Source organism: Nannospalax galili, unplaced genomic scaffold, assembly GCF_000622305.1.
Source record: "Nannospalax galili isolate Female #2095 unplaced genomic scaffold, S.galili_v1.0 scaffold529, whole genome shotgun sequence".
Taxonomy (NCBI): domain Eukaryota; kingdom Metazoa; phylum Chordata; class Mammalia; order Rodentia; family Spalacidae; genus Nannospalax; species Nannospalax galili.
The window spans coordinates 1,591,508-1,607,852 of NW_008360309.1; the positions used below are offsets into that span (position 1 = coordinate 1,591,508).

The 16,345-nt window shown below is 55.0% G+C and overlaps 2 protein-coding genes and 1 non-coding gene across 5 annotated transcripts in view; all 3 read right to left on the reverse strand.

The window, feature by feature from the left end:
* Positions 1-2,060: 2,060 nt before the first annotated feature.
* Slc5a5 (solute carrier family 5 member 5) lies at positions 2,061-11,427 on the reverse strand. Its single transcript, XM_008824574.2, has 15 exons — positions 11,071-11,427; positions 10,351-10,416; positions 9,675-9,726; positions 9,506-9,573; positions 8,168-8,322; positions 7,835-7,975; positions 7,619-7,748; positions 6,800-6,888; positions 6,477-6,589; positions 6,335-6,405; positions 5,908-5,994; positions 5,650-5,831; positions 5,008-5,132; positions 3,630-3,745; positions 2,061-2,294 (listed from the first exon to the last, which is right to left on the reverse strand). The coding sequence occupies exons 1-15, from the start codon at positions 11,425-11,427 to the stop codon at positions 2,151-2,153; spliced, it is 1,896 nt and encodes a 631-aa protein (XP_008822796.1). The 3' UTR covers positions 2,061-2,150.
* Positions 11,428-14,922: 3,495 nt separating this feature from the next.
* Positions 14,923-16,345, reverse strand: part of Rpl18a (ribosomal protein L18a) — a 4,102-nt gene continuing 2,679 nt past the window's right edge. Inside the window, exons 3-6 of one of the 3 annotated variants that reach the window (XM_017795992.2) lie at positions 16,221-16,284; positions 15,468-15,597; positions 15,140-15,249; positions 14,923-15,050 (exon numbers count right to left, since the gene is read on the reverse strand). In XM_017795992.2, the coding sequence (XP_017651481.1) occupies positions 14,958-15,050; positions 15,140-15,249; positions 15,468-15,597; positions 16,221-16,284 (397 nt within the window). In that variant the 3' untranslated portion in view covers positions 14,923-14,957. Of the gene's footprint in view, positions 15,051-15,139; positions 15,250-15,467; positions 15,598-16,220; positions 16,340-16,345 lie in introns of those variants that run through there. The other 2 variants (XM_008824578.2, XM_008824577.3) reach the window with 2 other exon arrangements.
* LOC115068685 lies at positions 15,301-15,432 on the reverse strand. The gene has a single exon (XR_003848019.1). It is a non-coding gene; the product is annotated as a small nucleolar RNA SNORA68 (small nucleolar RNA).

Here is a 16,345-nt window from a genome sequence, read left to right on the forward strand (position 1 = left end):
GAGTTCGAGGCCAGCCTGGTCTACATAGTGAGTTCCAGGCCAGCTGGAGCTATAGGGAGACTCTGTCTCAACAAAACAAAAACAAAGAAATAATAAGGAAAACTCTGTGATCTGGGAAGAATGAGGGGGGTGTCTGGGAGGGCTTTGCTGTAAACCTAAAGCAAAATGAAGTCCAGTCAATGGTGGTGCAGGCCTGTAGTCTGGCACTCAGGAGGGGTTGGACAGGGAGGCAGGAGAAACAGGGGTTTAAGAGCACCCTTGGCTATGTAACAAGTTTGAGGTCAGCCTGGGCTACATGAGGTCCTGTCTCAACCTCTTCCTCCCCAAATTAAACACAGCTACCACAAAATCCAACCGTCTTATTTAAGGGGTAATTCTCCAAGAGAAAACAAAACCAGTTGTTTCTGGGGGCGTGGCTTCAGGAGGTCCAGGCCCTGGCAGTGATATTTGCACAGAGCATGTACTTGCAGTCCCAGATCTAGATCTAACTCTGGTGCTGGGTCTTGAATCCAGAGCCTTGCCCACTCAACCCACACTCCACCAGCAGGCCGCACCACCAGCACCCCCTTCCCCTGCCACTTGTTTTGTTATTGTTCCATTATTTTGAGATGTGTTATTCTGTAGGCCCAGCTGGCCTGGAACTCACAGCAAATCTCCTGTGTGAGTGCTGGGATCATGGGAGCCTCCACGCCTGGCTTCCTCCTGTAGATTCTACCTAAGGGCTGCCCCTGTCCCAGGTAGATACTATCTATGGAAACATCTGTTATGTTCTGTTGTCTGGGATCTCCTGACCAAAAGGCCACATATATGCAGCATGGAAACAAGTTTTTTCAAATAGTTTCCATCTGTGGGTTCATCCAGTACACAGATGCAAAGCCCAGACACTGAAGGCTGACTGAACATGTTCACACAGCAGCTCATGAAAGCCCATAGCAACTTTATTTGTTATAGACAAAAGCTGGAAACAACCCAGATGTCCACCCACTGGGGATGGATGACACATTGCAGTACGTCCATACAATGGAATACTACTCAGCAGTGAAAAAGAGTGAAATATTGATGCACACAACAGAAGCAAGGAGAGATTTCCAGACAGCAGCCAGAGAGAGAGAGAGAGAGAGAGAGAGAGAGAAAAGAAAAAGAAAACCAGGAGGTCTGGGTGTGTAGTTCAGTTCTACAGCACCTGCCTAGTATATACAAGGCCCTGGGTTCCATCTATAACACAGCAATCAAGGAAACAAGTGAGCCCAGGTGTGAGGGATGGTGAGTGCCGAGGTAGTGAGTGCCAGGGCCTGTGGTTGCTGTGATAAATGAGCTGCGGCTGGGCAGCTTTTCACAACAGAAAGTATTCTTTGATAGCTCTTCAAAGTGTAAGTCCAAAATCAAGCTGTCATCATGCCCACGTGCCCCATAAGGTTCCGAGGATCCGTTCCTGACATCCCTCTGGTCTCTGGCAGCTCTAGCCATCCTTGGGGCACTTTGGATTGGAGACGTCTCATTCCAACCTCTGCCTGGATCTTCCAGAGTGTCTACATCTCTTCTGCTCTTTAAACACTTTTTCTTGGTGCTTGGATGGAACCGGGTGCCTTCTGTGTGCTGGGCCAGCACTGCACAGTGGAGCCACTTCCCCAGCCCACATTTTCTACTTTTTTTTTTTTTTTTTCTGAGATAGAGTCTCATGTAGCCCAGGCTGACCTCAACTGTGTGGCTGAGGTTGACTGTGAACTCCTGACCCTTCTGCCCCCACTTCTCAGGTGCTGAGGTGACAGGCCTGCATCACCACACATCCAGCTTGGGTCTCAGTTTCTCTACCTGGGGCAAACCTTGCATGCTTTTTCTAATCTTCACACAACCCAGGGAGAAACTGGGCTTTCTCAGATGCTCATGTCAGGTCTAGGGGTTTTCTATAATATCCAAAACAGTTCTAACCTTTTTCTTTGTGGATAGAGAACAACTGAGGTTTGTTTTTGGGAGTGGTGGGGTGCAGTTCCTTAGACCTGCAGAGCCCTGGAAAAGGGGCCAGGGTAAAGAGACTTCCCGGAGTTGGGACCTATGCCAGCCCAATCTCATTTGCATATGATGTTGAACAGCCAATGAGAGTGGGTGTTCCTGAGGCCCCTGCCCCACACTCTGTCCTGGCAGCCCCACCCTCAGAGGTTGGACTCCCGCAGGTCTCTACCACCGTCTAGGGTGCTGTCCAGAGTCCAGGAGCCAGTGGCCTCTCTGTCCTGCCCCGGGGACAGTAGGTGGGCCTCAGCGGGCTTCTTAGTCCCAGCAGGAATGTCTTCCGGACCCTGGGAGAAAAGTGACCCCATCAGACACCCTTTCCCAGATGGAGTCCCAGGGGACCTGGGACTACGTGCAGAGTCCCAGCATTCCTCAACCCTCCGCTCCAAAGCCCACATCCATCTACTGCCCTAAGACTCATCACAGGCAGCCCAGGCTGGCCTTGAACTCCCTATGTAGTTCAAGATGACCTTGAGCTCCTGATCCTCCTGCCTCCATCTCCCAAGTACTGGGATGATAGATGTGCGTATTCATATCAGGGCTGGAACAGAAAGCTTGTGCATGCTGGGCAAGTGCTCTACCAACTGGACTATGGCCCTAGCCTTTATTTTTTTATTTTTTATTTTATTTATTTATTTGATCTTTTTGAGACAGAGTTTCCCTGTAGCCATAGCTGGCCTGGATTCACTATGGAGACCTCCAACTCACAGAGATCCACCTGCCTCTGCCTCTCAAGTGCTGGGACTAAAGTTTCTCTGCCAGAGTAACCATGTTATTAACCAGTGATGCATCTCTTCAGCCTGATTTTTTTTTTTTTGAGACAGGGTCTTACTATGTTACCCTGGATGTCTTGGAACTTAGTCTGTAGACCAGGCTGGGCTGGAACACACACAGATCTGCCTTCTGAGTGCTGGGATTAAAGTTGTGTGCCACCATACCCATCTTTATTTTATTTTTTGAGTATCCCAGGCTAGCCTCAAACTTGCAGTAATTAATACTCCTGCCTCAGCTTCCAGAGTGCTGGGATCCCAGATGTGGACTACCATGCCTGGCTCAACACCTAGTTTTATTTGCTTATTTATTTGTTCGAGATGTAGCCCCAGCTGGCCTGGAACTTACTATGTAGACCAGGCTGACCTCGATCTCATAGAGATCCTCTACCTCTACCTCCCAAGTGCTGGGATTAAAGGTGTATTACTTTTTAGTTGGAGTCTCATGTAGTCCAGGCTAGCCTCAAACTCACTATGTAGCCCAGGATGACCTTGAACTCCTGACCCTCAGGAGTGAAATGGGCCCCAGGTGACAACAGCTCCCAGTACCTTGGTCTGCAGTCACACGACTCGGCCCCAGTCCAACTCCCCTGTTTCTTATGTAAGGTTATGAATTAAGCAATGTTGTTTTTAGAAAATCCCTCAAAGCCATCTCCTAAGGGGAAACCAGTTTCCTCTGCCACACGCAGGAAGTTATTGTCTAAAAAAACCAGATATGATAAAAATAGTGTCCAACTGTGCTGGCTCCTGGGAAAGGGCCTACCTTTTGGAGAGGAATCTGCCTGGCCCAACCCAGCCCTGGAGCTAACCTGCCTGGTGTCCACCTCCCAAGAACCCCAGTCACTAGCTCACCTTCACCAGGCTGTCCTCTAGGGTAGCTGCACCTTCCTTCGGGGCCACGGACGCTGTCTGGCGAGCCAGATCCCACCACAGCAGTCCTGGGCCCAGGGAGCTGCGCTTGGTGGGACCTGAGGGATAGGGGAAACAGGGACTCAGGGGTGGTGCTCGCCCCAGCCCTGGCTGCCCACCCAGTTTCCTCATCTTCATGGTTTTTCTTTAGAGGTTTTTGCTTTTGAGACATGGTCTCATGCTGTATAGCCTAGTTTTCCCTGGAACTCCAGGCGTTCCTCCTGACTCAGCTTCCCAAGTGGCTGGGATGACAGGCCTGTGCTGTCCTACCTGAGTTTTGCTTGTTTTTGAGACAGGATCGCTTTGTAGCCCAGGTTGACTTCAGACTCTGGACAATCCTAACTGTTCCATGCAAGTGCTGGGATGACAGCCATGAGCCATCACATCAGCATCCCCACCCCCAGCCAGGATCTCACTCTGTAGCCTAGAACTCATAGCAATCCTCCTGCCTCTGCCTTTTGAGTGCTGGGGCAATAATATGTGCCACCATCTCAGCTGGCTGAGTGACCAGCATGTGGGTCCACTCACTGTTACACCTGAGACTCCAGAGTGGATCTTTAGAGAGGAAGGCTCAGCACGAGCCTTCTGCTATTGCAGAAGTGGAGCCCAGGCTTGGTAGAGTGCTTATGGCTCAGTGTGCTTGTAGCTTAGCTGGTACAGTGCTTGCAGCTCCGTGGGTAGAGGGCTTGTAGCTCAGTGAGAAGAGTGCCTGCCTGGCATGCACAGAACCCTAGGTCCATCCCCAGCACCACATAAAGCAGGCATGGTGGGGCACACTTGTTATCCCACCACTTGGAAGGTGGAGGCAGGAGGATGAGTTCGAGGCCAGCTTTAGATACATAGGGAATTAGAGGCCAGCCTGGGCTACACGAGACTGCCTCAAAAGGAAATATAAAGAAAAATGAAGTGAAATGTGGGTTGAGTGTGACACAGGCCTGTCACCCTAGCACTCAGGAAGCTGAGGCAGGAAGACTGTCATGAGTTTGAGGTCAGCCTGGGCTAGAGTGAGACCCATCCTCAACGGAATAAACAACCAAGCAAACAAATTTCTGGAGGGCAGGGGAGTGTGTCCACAGAGGAAAGCGTTCATCAGGACCGCGGACAGCGCCCCTCACGCCTTGGCCTTGCAAGGACGGGCTCCTGATACCGGGCGGTCAACAGCCTCCGTTTCTGCTTCTCGAAGGAGTCACCCCTGTGCAGAGCAGGGTTGTCTCAAGTGCCACAGCCTCAAGTGTGCGCCTTCCTCTCCCTGCTTGGGGTGGGGAGCTGAGGCAGAGGGATGGACGAGCTGGCCTGAGGGCTGCTTCTGCCCCACGCTTACCGGTCAAGTAGCTGATGAAGGCGCCACACAACACGGTGATCAGCGTGCCCAGAGCCCCATAATACAGATAGGAGATGGCATAGAAGGTGTCAGCCAGGGCAGGTCGATCTGTGTCCATGCCAGAACTGGAGGTGGGAGAGGAGGGCACAGGACATGGTCATCTGTCTCCATCTCCAGCCTTCCTGTTTTGTGCATGGCAGCGGCTTGCCCTCTGCCCTGCTACTGACTACTAAACCCTCCATGGATGCCCACTGATCTTGTAATTAAATGGAATTGAATGCTTACAGAAAAAAATAAACACTCATGGGTGGACACGGTGGCACAGGCAGATCTCTATGACATGGAGGCCAGCCTGGTCTACATAAGGAGATGGAAGTTCTAGACCAGCCTAGCCTACATGAGACCCTGTCTCAAACAAAACCAACTAATTATTAAAATAGAAAAGAATAAAATAGAAACCAATTCCTCTACTTTCATCCTCTGCTTAGGTCCGTCCAACCCTCGTAACCTCAGAAAAAGATATGGCCCCCAAGTCTTTGCACATACCATTTCCACCCTCAGGAATGTTCTCTCCTGGGTTGGCAGTCCTGTCCTCTCTTCCCCTCCCGTCCTCTCCCCCTTCCCGTACCCCAGCCTGCTCACCTGGGTACCCTGCTGGAGGCGTTGGCAGGTCCATGTGGGTCCAGGAGGACCGAGGTGTTTGTGCAGCCACCAGTGGAGGTAGGTAGCACTCCCATGATCTCTGCACTAGGTGGGTACAGTATGGCCCCCAGGGCCACCCACAGGGACACAGCTAAGCCAGCAGCCAGCCCAGAGAGGACGCCCTGTGGACAGGGCCAGAGTGAGGTTGGGGCTTCCGAACCACACCCCGAAGCCACCCTCCCACACACACACACTCACAGGCGTGTTGCATGCTGGGAGCAGCATGCCCAGCGCAAAGGCTCCGAGTAGCGGGCCACTGATGACCCCCATCACGGTGAAGGAGCCCTGCAGGGAAGGGAAGGTTGGCCAGCACTGCTGGGACTTGGGCTCTTGAGGTTCCTCTGTTCCTCAGTTTCCTTAATCCTGTTTCTCCCTAAAGACTGCTAGACCAAGACTGTGAGGGGGCTCGTGCACGTAGCCCAGGCTGGCCTCAATCTCGCTAAGTATCTGAGGCTGGCCTTGAACTCCTGACCCTCCTGCCTAAGCCTCCTGAGTGCTGGATGGCAGACTGTGCCATCATCATGCCAAGCAACTCCCTTGTCACATGTCTACTAGGTGCCTGCCTCTCTGAGCCTTGGTCTGTTGGGACCTCATGATGGGATCTGGGGTGGGGCTGGGTTCTCACCTGGAGGACACCGCCCCCCAGCAGTGAGGATAGAGCAGCCACTGTGAGGCAGGCAGATCCGTAGATGAGCGCTGTAGGGGATGGAGTATACAGTCAGCGCCAGGGACCACCCTGGCCCCCCACCCTGGTCCCCTAAACTTACAGAGCCCCTTGGATATGAAGATGAGCTTCCGGGGTGTTAGGTGTGGCCATCGTGGTTTAATGAGGTCTTCCACTGTGACAGCTGCCATGGCATTAATGCTGGTAGATGCTGTGCTGGGGATGTGAGCCAAGGGACATGGCCTCAGGATGCATCCAGGCTGCCTGTGCCTGGCACAGCCACCCAGCACAGTATCCAGTCTGGTGGCCTCCACCAGAGCCCAGCTGAGCCCTGAATGATGGACAGTCCTGGAACATTCTATCCTCCAGGGGAACAGCCAGAGGCCTGGGTGCTGAGCTGAGGCCGAGAGTAATCAGGATGCTCACCTGAGAGTGCCACTATAGGCACAGGCCAAGAAGAGCCCAGGGACTCCAGGCAGGTCCTCGAAGATGTCCAACACGAGCAAAGGCATGTACTGTGGAGGACAATGTCTTTGACACCCAGGGACATGGGCTGCTGTCTGATCTAACCTGTCAATCCCTAACACCCATTACACGAGGCAGACAACTTTTCTTACTGTTTTTGGTATGCTGAGTAGGAGGATTGAGAGTCCCAGGCGAGCTTTGACTACATAGAGAGTTGGGGGCCAGCCTGGGCTATATGAGATCCTGCCTCAACCTCCATTAACCGTGTTTTAAAAAAATATTTTATTATTTTTATGTGTATGAGTGTTTTGCCTGCATGTATGTGAGTGCACCCGTGTCGTGCAATGCCTGCGGAGGTCAGAAGAGGGCTTCGGATTCCCCTGGAACTGGAGTTAAGGACAGTTCATAGCCACTATGTAGGTGCTGGGAATCGAACCCAGGTCCTCTGCAAGAGCAGTCAGTGCTCTTAACTGCTGAACCATCTCTCCAGCCCCATCCTCCCTAACCTTCTAAAAGGAATAAAATGTGACTGTTATTATTATAACCACCAGATTGTGCTGGGCTGTGGTCTCATCTCTTCCTTGACGTCCCCTAGCTTGTCTCTGACTTGTTTGGAATGCTCCACTCTGTGCCCACACACTATCTGTGACTCCCTATTGTTTCCCATGCTCATCTTCCTGCCTCAGGACCTTTGCACAGAGTGTACCTTCTGAAAGGCTCCCACCCACCCCTGGAATGGCCAAGTGGGGAGCACAGAGTTTGATGTCTGGGGGGATTCACCTGGTCTGGGGCTGAGATTCGCCCAGTGAGGAGAGGGTCACAATCTCTGTAGAAGACAAACATGACAATGCCACAGCAGGCCGCACTGATCACGATGAGGAAGAGGCAGAGCTGGTTGATGAGCAGGGCCCTGGAGAGAGGGGCAGCCTCAGGTGGGGGGGGAGGGGCAACCTGTCCCGGAAGGCTTTTTGTGGGTCCCTCACCCGGCAGACTCACAGCTTGGCCTTTCTTTCTGTGCGGCAGGCCACATAACGCTGCACTTGGGCCTGGTTTACACCATACATGGAGAGCCACACCAGTGTGCCGCCCAATAGAAAAGTCCAGAAGGTGTAGCGACTCCGAGGATCTGGGTCAAAGCTGGGCATGGGATGGGTACGTTAGCAGTGATGTGGGGATGTCACATCCCATCACCCTCCCTAGGTTACACAGGGCTATTCTTAAAGGAAAATTTGGAGTGGGTTTTCAAGTGTGAGTAGGTGTTTTCTAGGTTGAACTTATTCCCTGAGACGTCTGCAGGGTGAGGCCTGGTCTTAAAGCAGTTTTCCTCACTCCATCAGGTTGATCCGGGAATGGTTCCGGGCCAGCTTCAGCGTGGTCCAGGGGCCCCCTGTGAGCATGACACCTCGGGCCAGGATCACCCAGAAGCCGCTGAGCATCACCACCACCTGGAACACGTCTGTCCAGACCACAGCCTTCATGCCACCCTGAACAGTGGGGCAGAGAGGGGGACACCTGTCAGGAGGTGGCCTATCCAGGGCCTCTGGGGCAGCACAGAGCAGGGAGCCAGAGACAGCCTGGCTTCCTGTGGGGTAGGTGACCAATGCCCACTTCCTCAGTTTCCCATCTGTAAAATAAGGTTAATATGCCTTTTCACAGTTGATCCAAGGATCAAGTAAAATAATAGGTAAAAAGGAGATGCCGGCTGGGCGTGGTGGCACACACCTTTAGTCCCAGCACTTGGGAGGCAGAGGCAGGCGGATCTCTGTGAGTTCAAGGCCAGCCTGGTCTCCATAGCGAATCCAGGCCAGCTCAGGCTACAGCTGTCTCAAAAAAAGGCCAAAAAAAAAAAAAAGGAGATACCATAGTGCTGGGCCATCGCAGTAAATATGCCTGCACCGATCATTATCACTACTATTTAAAAATATTTTATTATATTTATGTGTATGAGTGTTTTGCCTGTATGTGTGTAAGTGCACCCGTGTCGTGCACTGCCCTCGGAGGACAGAAGAGGGCATCGTATCCTCTGGAACTGGAGTTATTGACAGTTGTTAGCCTCCATGTGGGTGCTGAGAATCCAACCCGTGCCCCTCTCCCAGAACAACCAGTGCTCTTAACTGCTGCGCCACCTCCAGATCCCTAGCACTACTATTTTTATGTTTTAAACCTGTGTAGCCTAGGGTGGCCTAGAGCTTACAACCCTCCTGCTCAGAGCTGGGCCGATGAGTAGCTACGTCTATTTCCCCTATCCACTTTCCCTTCTTCTTCGCCTCCCTGGCAGCCCTGGGGATGTTTTTCTTAGCAGCACCTCCACTCAGACTCCTTTCACAGCAACCTGAGCTGGCTTCCAACTCCAGCTCCAGGAACACCCAATCAGAACATGCCGCCCCTTAAACGGCACAGCCCGGCCTTGGGACCCAGATCAGAGCAGGCCAGACTGGATTCAGCCAGCCCTGGCTGGAAACAGAGAACCTGAAAAAGGCGGAGCTGAGGGAGCAGGGAGATGAACCGACGCAAGAGCCATGCTGAGCTCCTGGATCCAGCCTCACCTGAGGCTCACCGGTTGCGTCACCTCAGATCTCTACAGGCACCCGACTGGAGACGGGTAGGAGGGGCGGGTCCAGAGTCTCTCCCATGAGACCCCCATGGCCGGGTTCAAGGTTCACTCACCACGGTAGTGTACAAGGTACAAATGATTCCGGTGGACAGGAGAGACGCCCAAATGTCCAGCCCTGTCACTGCAAAAACACACCTCCGGTCAGGCTGGCCTACTGGTCTTAGAGGACCACAGGTCTAGCCTGGGCTCCAGTCCCGGCCCTGCCCTGCCCGCCAGTCAGACCTTGGTTCAAGATGAGCGCAGGAGCGTAGATCACTATGCCAGTGTACAGCATCTGGGAGGATAGAGTGGGGCTTAGCAGAGTGGGGCGGAGCTAAACAAGGAAGGGGCCAGGGGTTAGGAACACAAATTAGGCAGGATGGGGGTGGAGCTGGGAAGATGGGTGTGGCTTGTCAGGATGGGGCGGGGTCAGGCTGAGGAATCCGGTTTGAGGCAGGATAGCGGTGGGGCTGGACAGGAGGGTGTGTCTGGGCTGGATGGGGGCGGCGCTCCCGGGAGGGTAGTTAGAACTCCGGGGGGCTTGTGGGAGGGGCCAACAGGTATGTAGGTGGGGCTCCTGTATGGGAATTGGGCCGCGGGTGGACCGCGGAGCTGTAAGTGTGGCGCATCAGGGCAAGGCAGGGATCTTGGCTAGTAGACGGGGCTGCGGGCGAAGCCCTGAGTGGGGGTTGGTCTGTCATGCTGGGCTATGGGCGGAAGGCCCTGGTGGGAACGTGGGCAAGGGAATCTGGGGTTATCACCGGCACAAACAAGAGGGCGGGACAATAGGGTAGGGTGGGCGTCTTGGGTGGAGAGGGCGGGACTACACAGAAAGGGACGGGCTGGACAGGGGTGGGAGGAGCCTACAAGGCTACCACAGAGCATGTGGGCGTGGGCATGGGCGTGGCCGAGGACTCACCGTGGCCACCAAGTACTGCCCCGTTCCGCAGAGCCGCACCGCCCGGCTGAAGCGCAGCTCCAGGTACTGCAGAGGGAGCAAATGGTGTGAACCACCGCGCAGGTGACGGCGGCGTCCTGAGTCCCTCAGCTACCCTCAGGGTCCCTGCCCTCCCTGCTGGGTGCCAAGCTGAGCTCACGGAACTCTTCTGAGTCTTCAAGTTGGCCTAGAACTTGCGGCAATCCCCCTCTTTCAACTTCCTCAGAGCTGAGGACAGGCGTGGGCTATCAAATTGTCACTACTGTTGTTGGACGGTCACAGGGTGCCCAGCTAAGCGCGCAGAACTCTTTGAGTCGGGTTCTCCCTATGGAGCCCAGGCTGGCCTGGAACTCGCAGCAATCCTCCTGCCTCAGCTTCCCAGATGCTGAGATGACAGGTGTGCGCCATTACACGTTCACTAGGGTTGCTGGACCACTGGAAAAACCTACGGGGCCCTGCGCCTTGCTGCAGGAGTCGGACCCCTGAGCAGCCAGAGCCCGCCTGCCCGCACGGGTGGATGGCGCGTCCCGGGCATGCGGGGGCAGGTATCCCCAGGAGGCCACCTCGCCCTGCACACCGTGTGGGCACACCAGCTCTGCGCTTCCTCCTTCCTGCCCCTCGCCCCAGCGCCCCGGGCGTCTTCCCAGAACCTTCGGACTCACAGGCCCGCCTTGCAGTGCAGCGGGTCCCGTGTCCCGGTACCTGATAGGTGCTGGTGAGGCCCAGGCGGTAGAAGATGGGCAGGAAGAGCAGCGCGGTGAGCAGCGAGTTGAGCACCTGGCCCGCGCACATCCAGAGGAACTTGAGTCCGTAGCGCGCGGCCTCTGCGGGGACCCCGAGCACCTGCACAGCCGACATGAAGCTGGCAGCCAGAGATAGTCCCACCGGCACCGCGGCCAGGCGGCGGCCCCCGGTGAAGAAGTCATCGGCGCTGCGCTGGCCGCCGCGGGCCAAGCCGACCCACAGCCCGATGCCGGTGGACACCAGCAGCATGCCCGCGAACACCCCGTAGTCCCAGGCTCCGAAGGTGGCCCGCGCCCCGGCCTCCGCGCCGTCCATGGTGCAGAGGGACAGAGCGCACGAGAGGCTGCGGGGTGGCAGCTCGCCTGGACCCAGGCTAGGTGAACCCTCGCTCTCTGCAGCTACCTAGGTCTATCACTCCGGGTCGCCTGCCCGCCGCCTGTCCACTTTCCCTGAGCGCTCCGGGTTGGGAATTTATTGGGCTCCGGGGTCAGCATGGCTCCGCCTCCGGCCTTGGAGGCGGGCACGACCCGCACCCTTTCCGCCCAGGGCGGGTAGGCTGGGGAGAGTGTAAGGGGGGTGTGGAGGAGGGGCGTGCTCCCAAACTTTCTTCCTTTCTTGTGACTCCCACTGGCTATCTTAGACAGGGAGGGAAGGAGGTTGAGAGGGCAGGACCTTGAAAGACACTCAGGATATGGGTGCAGGGATCCATGGGAAGTTCAGTGCCCCACAGCACTGCACTTTGCTTTCGGGATCTCAGCCCGCCTTGAGCCCCTCCCCTACCAGGCATCAGGGGGAAAGAACAGGCCAACTTTGCCCTCCAGATGACTCTGGGTAATTAGCGGCCTTGGAGAATTTTCTCCTTTTGTCTGAGACTCAGTTTCTCCTTTTTTTTTTTTCAATGGTCTTTGAGGCAGGGTCTCCCTGTAGCCCCAGCTGTCCTGGAACTCACTATGTAGACCAGGCTGGCCTTGAACTCACAGAGATCCCCCTGCCTCTGCCTCCCAAGCGCTGGGACTACAGGTGTGCGCCACCACACCCGGCTTAGTTTCAACATTTTAAAAAAATGTTTCACTTATTATTTTTCTTTTATGTGAATGCATGTATTGCCTGCATGTAGGTAAGTGCACCCATATCATGCAATGCCCGTGGAGGACAGAAAAGGCTGTTGGATATCCTGGAACTGGAGTTACCGGTAGCTGTTAGCTGTTTTGTGGGTGCTGGGATTCAAATCCAGGTCTTCTGCAAGAACAGTGTTCTTAACTGCTAACCCATCTCTCCAGCCCCTAGTTTCTCCATTCTTAAACAGGAGCCTGTCTCTGTAAAGGAGGAGCTTGGCTCTGTTTGGAGGCAGTCTCCTGCAGCGCAGCGTGTCCCAGTACTCCTGATCTTGCTTCCTCAGCCTCCCACCAGAGGGCGAGGGGAGCAGGCCACCACACCTTCCCACAAGGTCTCCCTATACAGCTCCACTTATCCTCCAAATTATGACAATTCTGCTGCCTGGCTTCTCTGGTGCTGGGGTATGGCTGAGCACCCTGCCTCCTCTGGCTTTCATTGGTTCTTTGCTCCCGTTACTCCCTTCATTCACTGACACCTTGGTGAACAGGTTGGTCCTGAACAAGGACATCAGCAGGTGGTGGCCATCAGGGTAAGATGGTGTTCCAGGAGCAGCTGTGTACTTGGGGCCATACAACTAGAGGCTCTGAAGCTCACTGAGGTCCTTCTCTGCTGCTCTGGGGGCGGTGGGACAACTCCAGTGTCTGGGTTTGAGCCCAGGCTAGGGCCCCAAAGGTCTATGTGACCTTTGGAGGGCCTCAGGCACCTCTGGCTCCACCTGGTGGCCTTGTCTGGTCACCCCTGCCTCCAAGGGGAGGGCTGCTTCCTCCCCTCCCCTGGTAGAGACCTACAGCTGAGCCCAGTTGCCCTCAGCAGTTTCCAGCACTGATTCAGCCAGCAGATAAGCCTCTTTAAAGGAGGAAGGAGAGATAGCAACCACAGGACTGGGAGAGCAGGGGCCTAGAGCACAGCTGGAGCAGCTGGGAGAACTGGGTTGGCTGTGGCAATAGCCTGTGTAAATTTGGGAGTCTCTTGGACTACCCTGGCCAACAACTCAAAGGAAAATGTCTCCTGTCTGGCACTGTTTCTTGTTATGTAGCCTTCAGCTTATTATTTTTATTTTATAAGTGTATTGCTTGCATGTATGTGAGTGTATCTGTGTCATGCATTCCCCACAGAGGTCAGAAGGTGTCAGGTTCCCCTGGAACTGGAGTTATGGACAGTTTTTAGTCACCATGTAGGTGCTGGTTTTCAAACCCAGGTCCTCTGCAAAAGGAGTCAATACTCTTAACTACTGAACCATCTCTCCAGCCCCTCTGTTCTCTTTCTAAAAGAAGCAATTGAGAGGCAGAGGCAGGCAGACATCTGAGTTGGAGGAGGCCAGCCTGATCTACATAACAAATTCCAGGCCAGCCATATATAGTGAGACCTTGACTTAAAAAAAAAAAGTTCTGCAGCCTTGGAGAGCTGCTGGTCATTATTTCAGGGGATAACCACCTTTCTCTTAAGAGCCACCCCCAGACCCAGACCCGTGGCTGGCCACCCAAGGCTTGGTGACAGACAGCTGGATAACTTGCCAAGGAACAGGGAAGACAAAGGAGATATTAGAGTGAGGTCTCTAAAATTCTCTAAAGGCTGTTGACCGAGTAGTGGGAACTGCAGGGTGAACTGTGTTCTGGAATTCTGGGGGCCAAGTGGGACTGAGAACAGACAGGGACAGGATAACAGCTAACAGGCAAGCAGCTACATTATAGCCTCTGGAGTTCTGGGCCTAATGCTCTATGGCCTGAGCTAGGCAGGCTGTGCGCACATGTCCAGATCTCCACAGGGACAGGCACCCAGGTGTTCTGCCTGTATTATTTAAGCTGACAGGCATGTGCAACGCCCTTGGAAGCCACTGGGATCCCCAGCAACCAGTCCTGGAAGCACCAGTGCTCTTAACTGCTGGCCCTCTCAGCTCCGGTGTTCTCATAGGTCTGCAGTATCTACTGGCGTTCTGCCACTGCACCTCAACTCTAGCCTGGTGGCCCTTTGTATTGGCACAGTCCACCCCAACTCCCTGTAGGCTCTGCTTCCTTGACGGGGTGGTGTAGGCAGGAACCTCTTATGCACTACTCAGGACAGGGAAAAGGATGGAGCAGCCACACAGGTGAGCCCTGCATGCAGGGGAGGACCAACATCCATCCAGGCAACTCCAAGATCCAAGGTTCCCACTGCCCCCGACCCAGCAGGTTTGGCAGCAGTCATGGTCTGTGGTCCCATAAGCACCATCCAACCTGAGCCCTTCAACTCTTGAGCTCTGATGCCCCCACAAACTGCACCCATGCTGCCTGGCTCAGTGGTCTCCTCTCAATAGCTCTCCAGGATACTAACTGGCCCTTGACCCAGGTCCCACCTGGCTACTTGGGGAAGCCAGGATCTGATCCCCAACACCCAGCTGGATGCTGAGACCATTTCAGGTCACCAGGACCTTGGCTGGCCCTGCTCCCAACCCAGCAAGCTTAGCTCTAGCAGGCAGAGGGGCTGGGTCAGGCCCCTGGGGTGGGATTAGCTTTGTGCCTAAATCCTTAAACCTAAGCCAGCGCCCTGGAGATGGCTGGCAGGAGCAGTCCCAAGCCTAGGTACACGGGCCCATCAGGGGTGCTGCACTGGCAGAAGGAACAAAATTCCAGGCTAGCCTAGCTCTGCTGGATGAACAGAGGCACTAACAGATCCCACCCTGACCCCCGGGAGCTCTGCAGGACACAAAAGCACATAGCCAGGCCTCTACATTGAGTTTATTTGCAATCAGTTTAGAAGAAGGTGTTAGGCCTCTTGGTTGTGAAGCGAGGCTTGTGCTGGCGCCGCAGCACCCGGTGGGGCAGTGGGAACTTGATCTTCGAGTCCTGCAGAGGAAAGGAGAGTGTCAGGGGTCATCCAGGCATGGTGGCCCACCTGCAGCACTGCGTCAGTCTGCCCTCAAGGGGTCACTCACATGGAACTGCTTGACGGCTGGTCGGCGGCACTTGCCTGCTGCAATCTCCTCTACCTTCATGATCTGGATGGAGTGTGCACGTGCACGATGACGTGCGCCCATGTCCCGATCTGGAGGTGGAGGGGAGAGGGTCAGCCACCAGCTAAGGGTGGTGGGACTTGGGCTGTGGGGCCCCTCGATTCACTCTGGGGGGCACTTCGCAGACCCCCAAAGGCGACGAGGCACCTTTGCTGTGTGCACCACTGCTTAAACCGCAGCTACAGGCAGCGGCGGTTCTTGGGTTGGGGTGCTCGGGGTGGGGGGCCATGGCAAGACTGCAGGAACTCACAGCACTGAGTGACGGCACCAGCAGTGGTCAGGTCTCGGTACTCGCGGTACATGTTGTGGGTGCCACTTCTGGAGTCGTAACGTAGCCAGATGCCGAAGTTCTTGACACGCAGTGGTGACTTCTCAAATACCTGGGGGGGGGGGGGGTGAGAGGAGAAGTAAAGCCTGGTGCCAGGGAGGGGCTTCCAGGAGCCCAGCAGCCCAGCTCACCTGCCTACAGTACAATCTCCCCGGAAGACTTCCTTCCAGGAACCCAGCAGCCCAGCTCACCTGCCTACAGTACAATCTCCCCGGAAGACTTCCTTCCAGGAACCCAGCAGCCCAGCTCACCTGCCTACAGTACAATCTCCCCGGAAGACTTCCTTCCAGGAACCCAGCAGCCCAGCTCACCTGCCTACAGTACAATCTCCCCGGAAGACTTCCTTCCAGGAACCCAGCAGCCCAGCTCACCTGCCTACAGTACAATCTCCCCGGAAGACTTCCTTCCAGGAACCCAGCAGCCCAGCTCACCTGCCTACAGTACAATCTCCCCGGAAGACTTCCTTCCAGGAACCCAGCAGCCCAGCTCACCTGCCTACAGTACAATCTCCCCGGAAGACTTCCTTCCAGGAACCCAGCAGCCCAGCTCACCTGCCCACAGTACACAATCTCCCCTGAAGACTTCCTTCCAAGAGCCCAGCAGCCCAGCTCACCTGCCCATAGTGTACAATCTACCCTGAAGACTTCCTTCCAGGAACCCAGCAGCCCAGCTCACCTGCCCACAGTACACAATCTCCCCTGAAGACTTCTTCATCTTCTTCAGCTGTGACACGAAATACCAGAATCGGGACTTGGCCACTACGTGGTTGGGTGCAAAGATGCGCATGCGGTAGAGGGGAG

Excerpts from the sequence above, each read along its gene's own strand:
- Slc5a5 (XM_008824574.2), bottom strand. The coding sequence starts at position 11,427 with ATGGACGGCGCGGAGGCCGGGGCGCGGGCCACCTTCGGAGCCTGGGAC. Across the intron at positions 9,574-9,674 it reads TGCGCTCATCTTGAACCAAG|TGACAGGGCTGGACATTTGG; the intron begins GTCTGACTGGCG and ends GTGTTTTTGCAG. Across the intron at positions 5,832-5,907 it reads TCCCAGCATGCAACACGCCT|GGCGTCCTCTCTGGGCTGGC; the intron begins GTGAGTGTGTGT and ends CCCTGTCCACAG.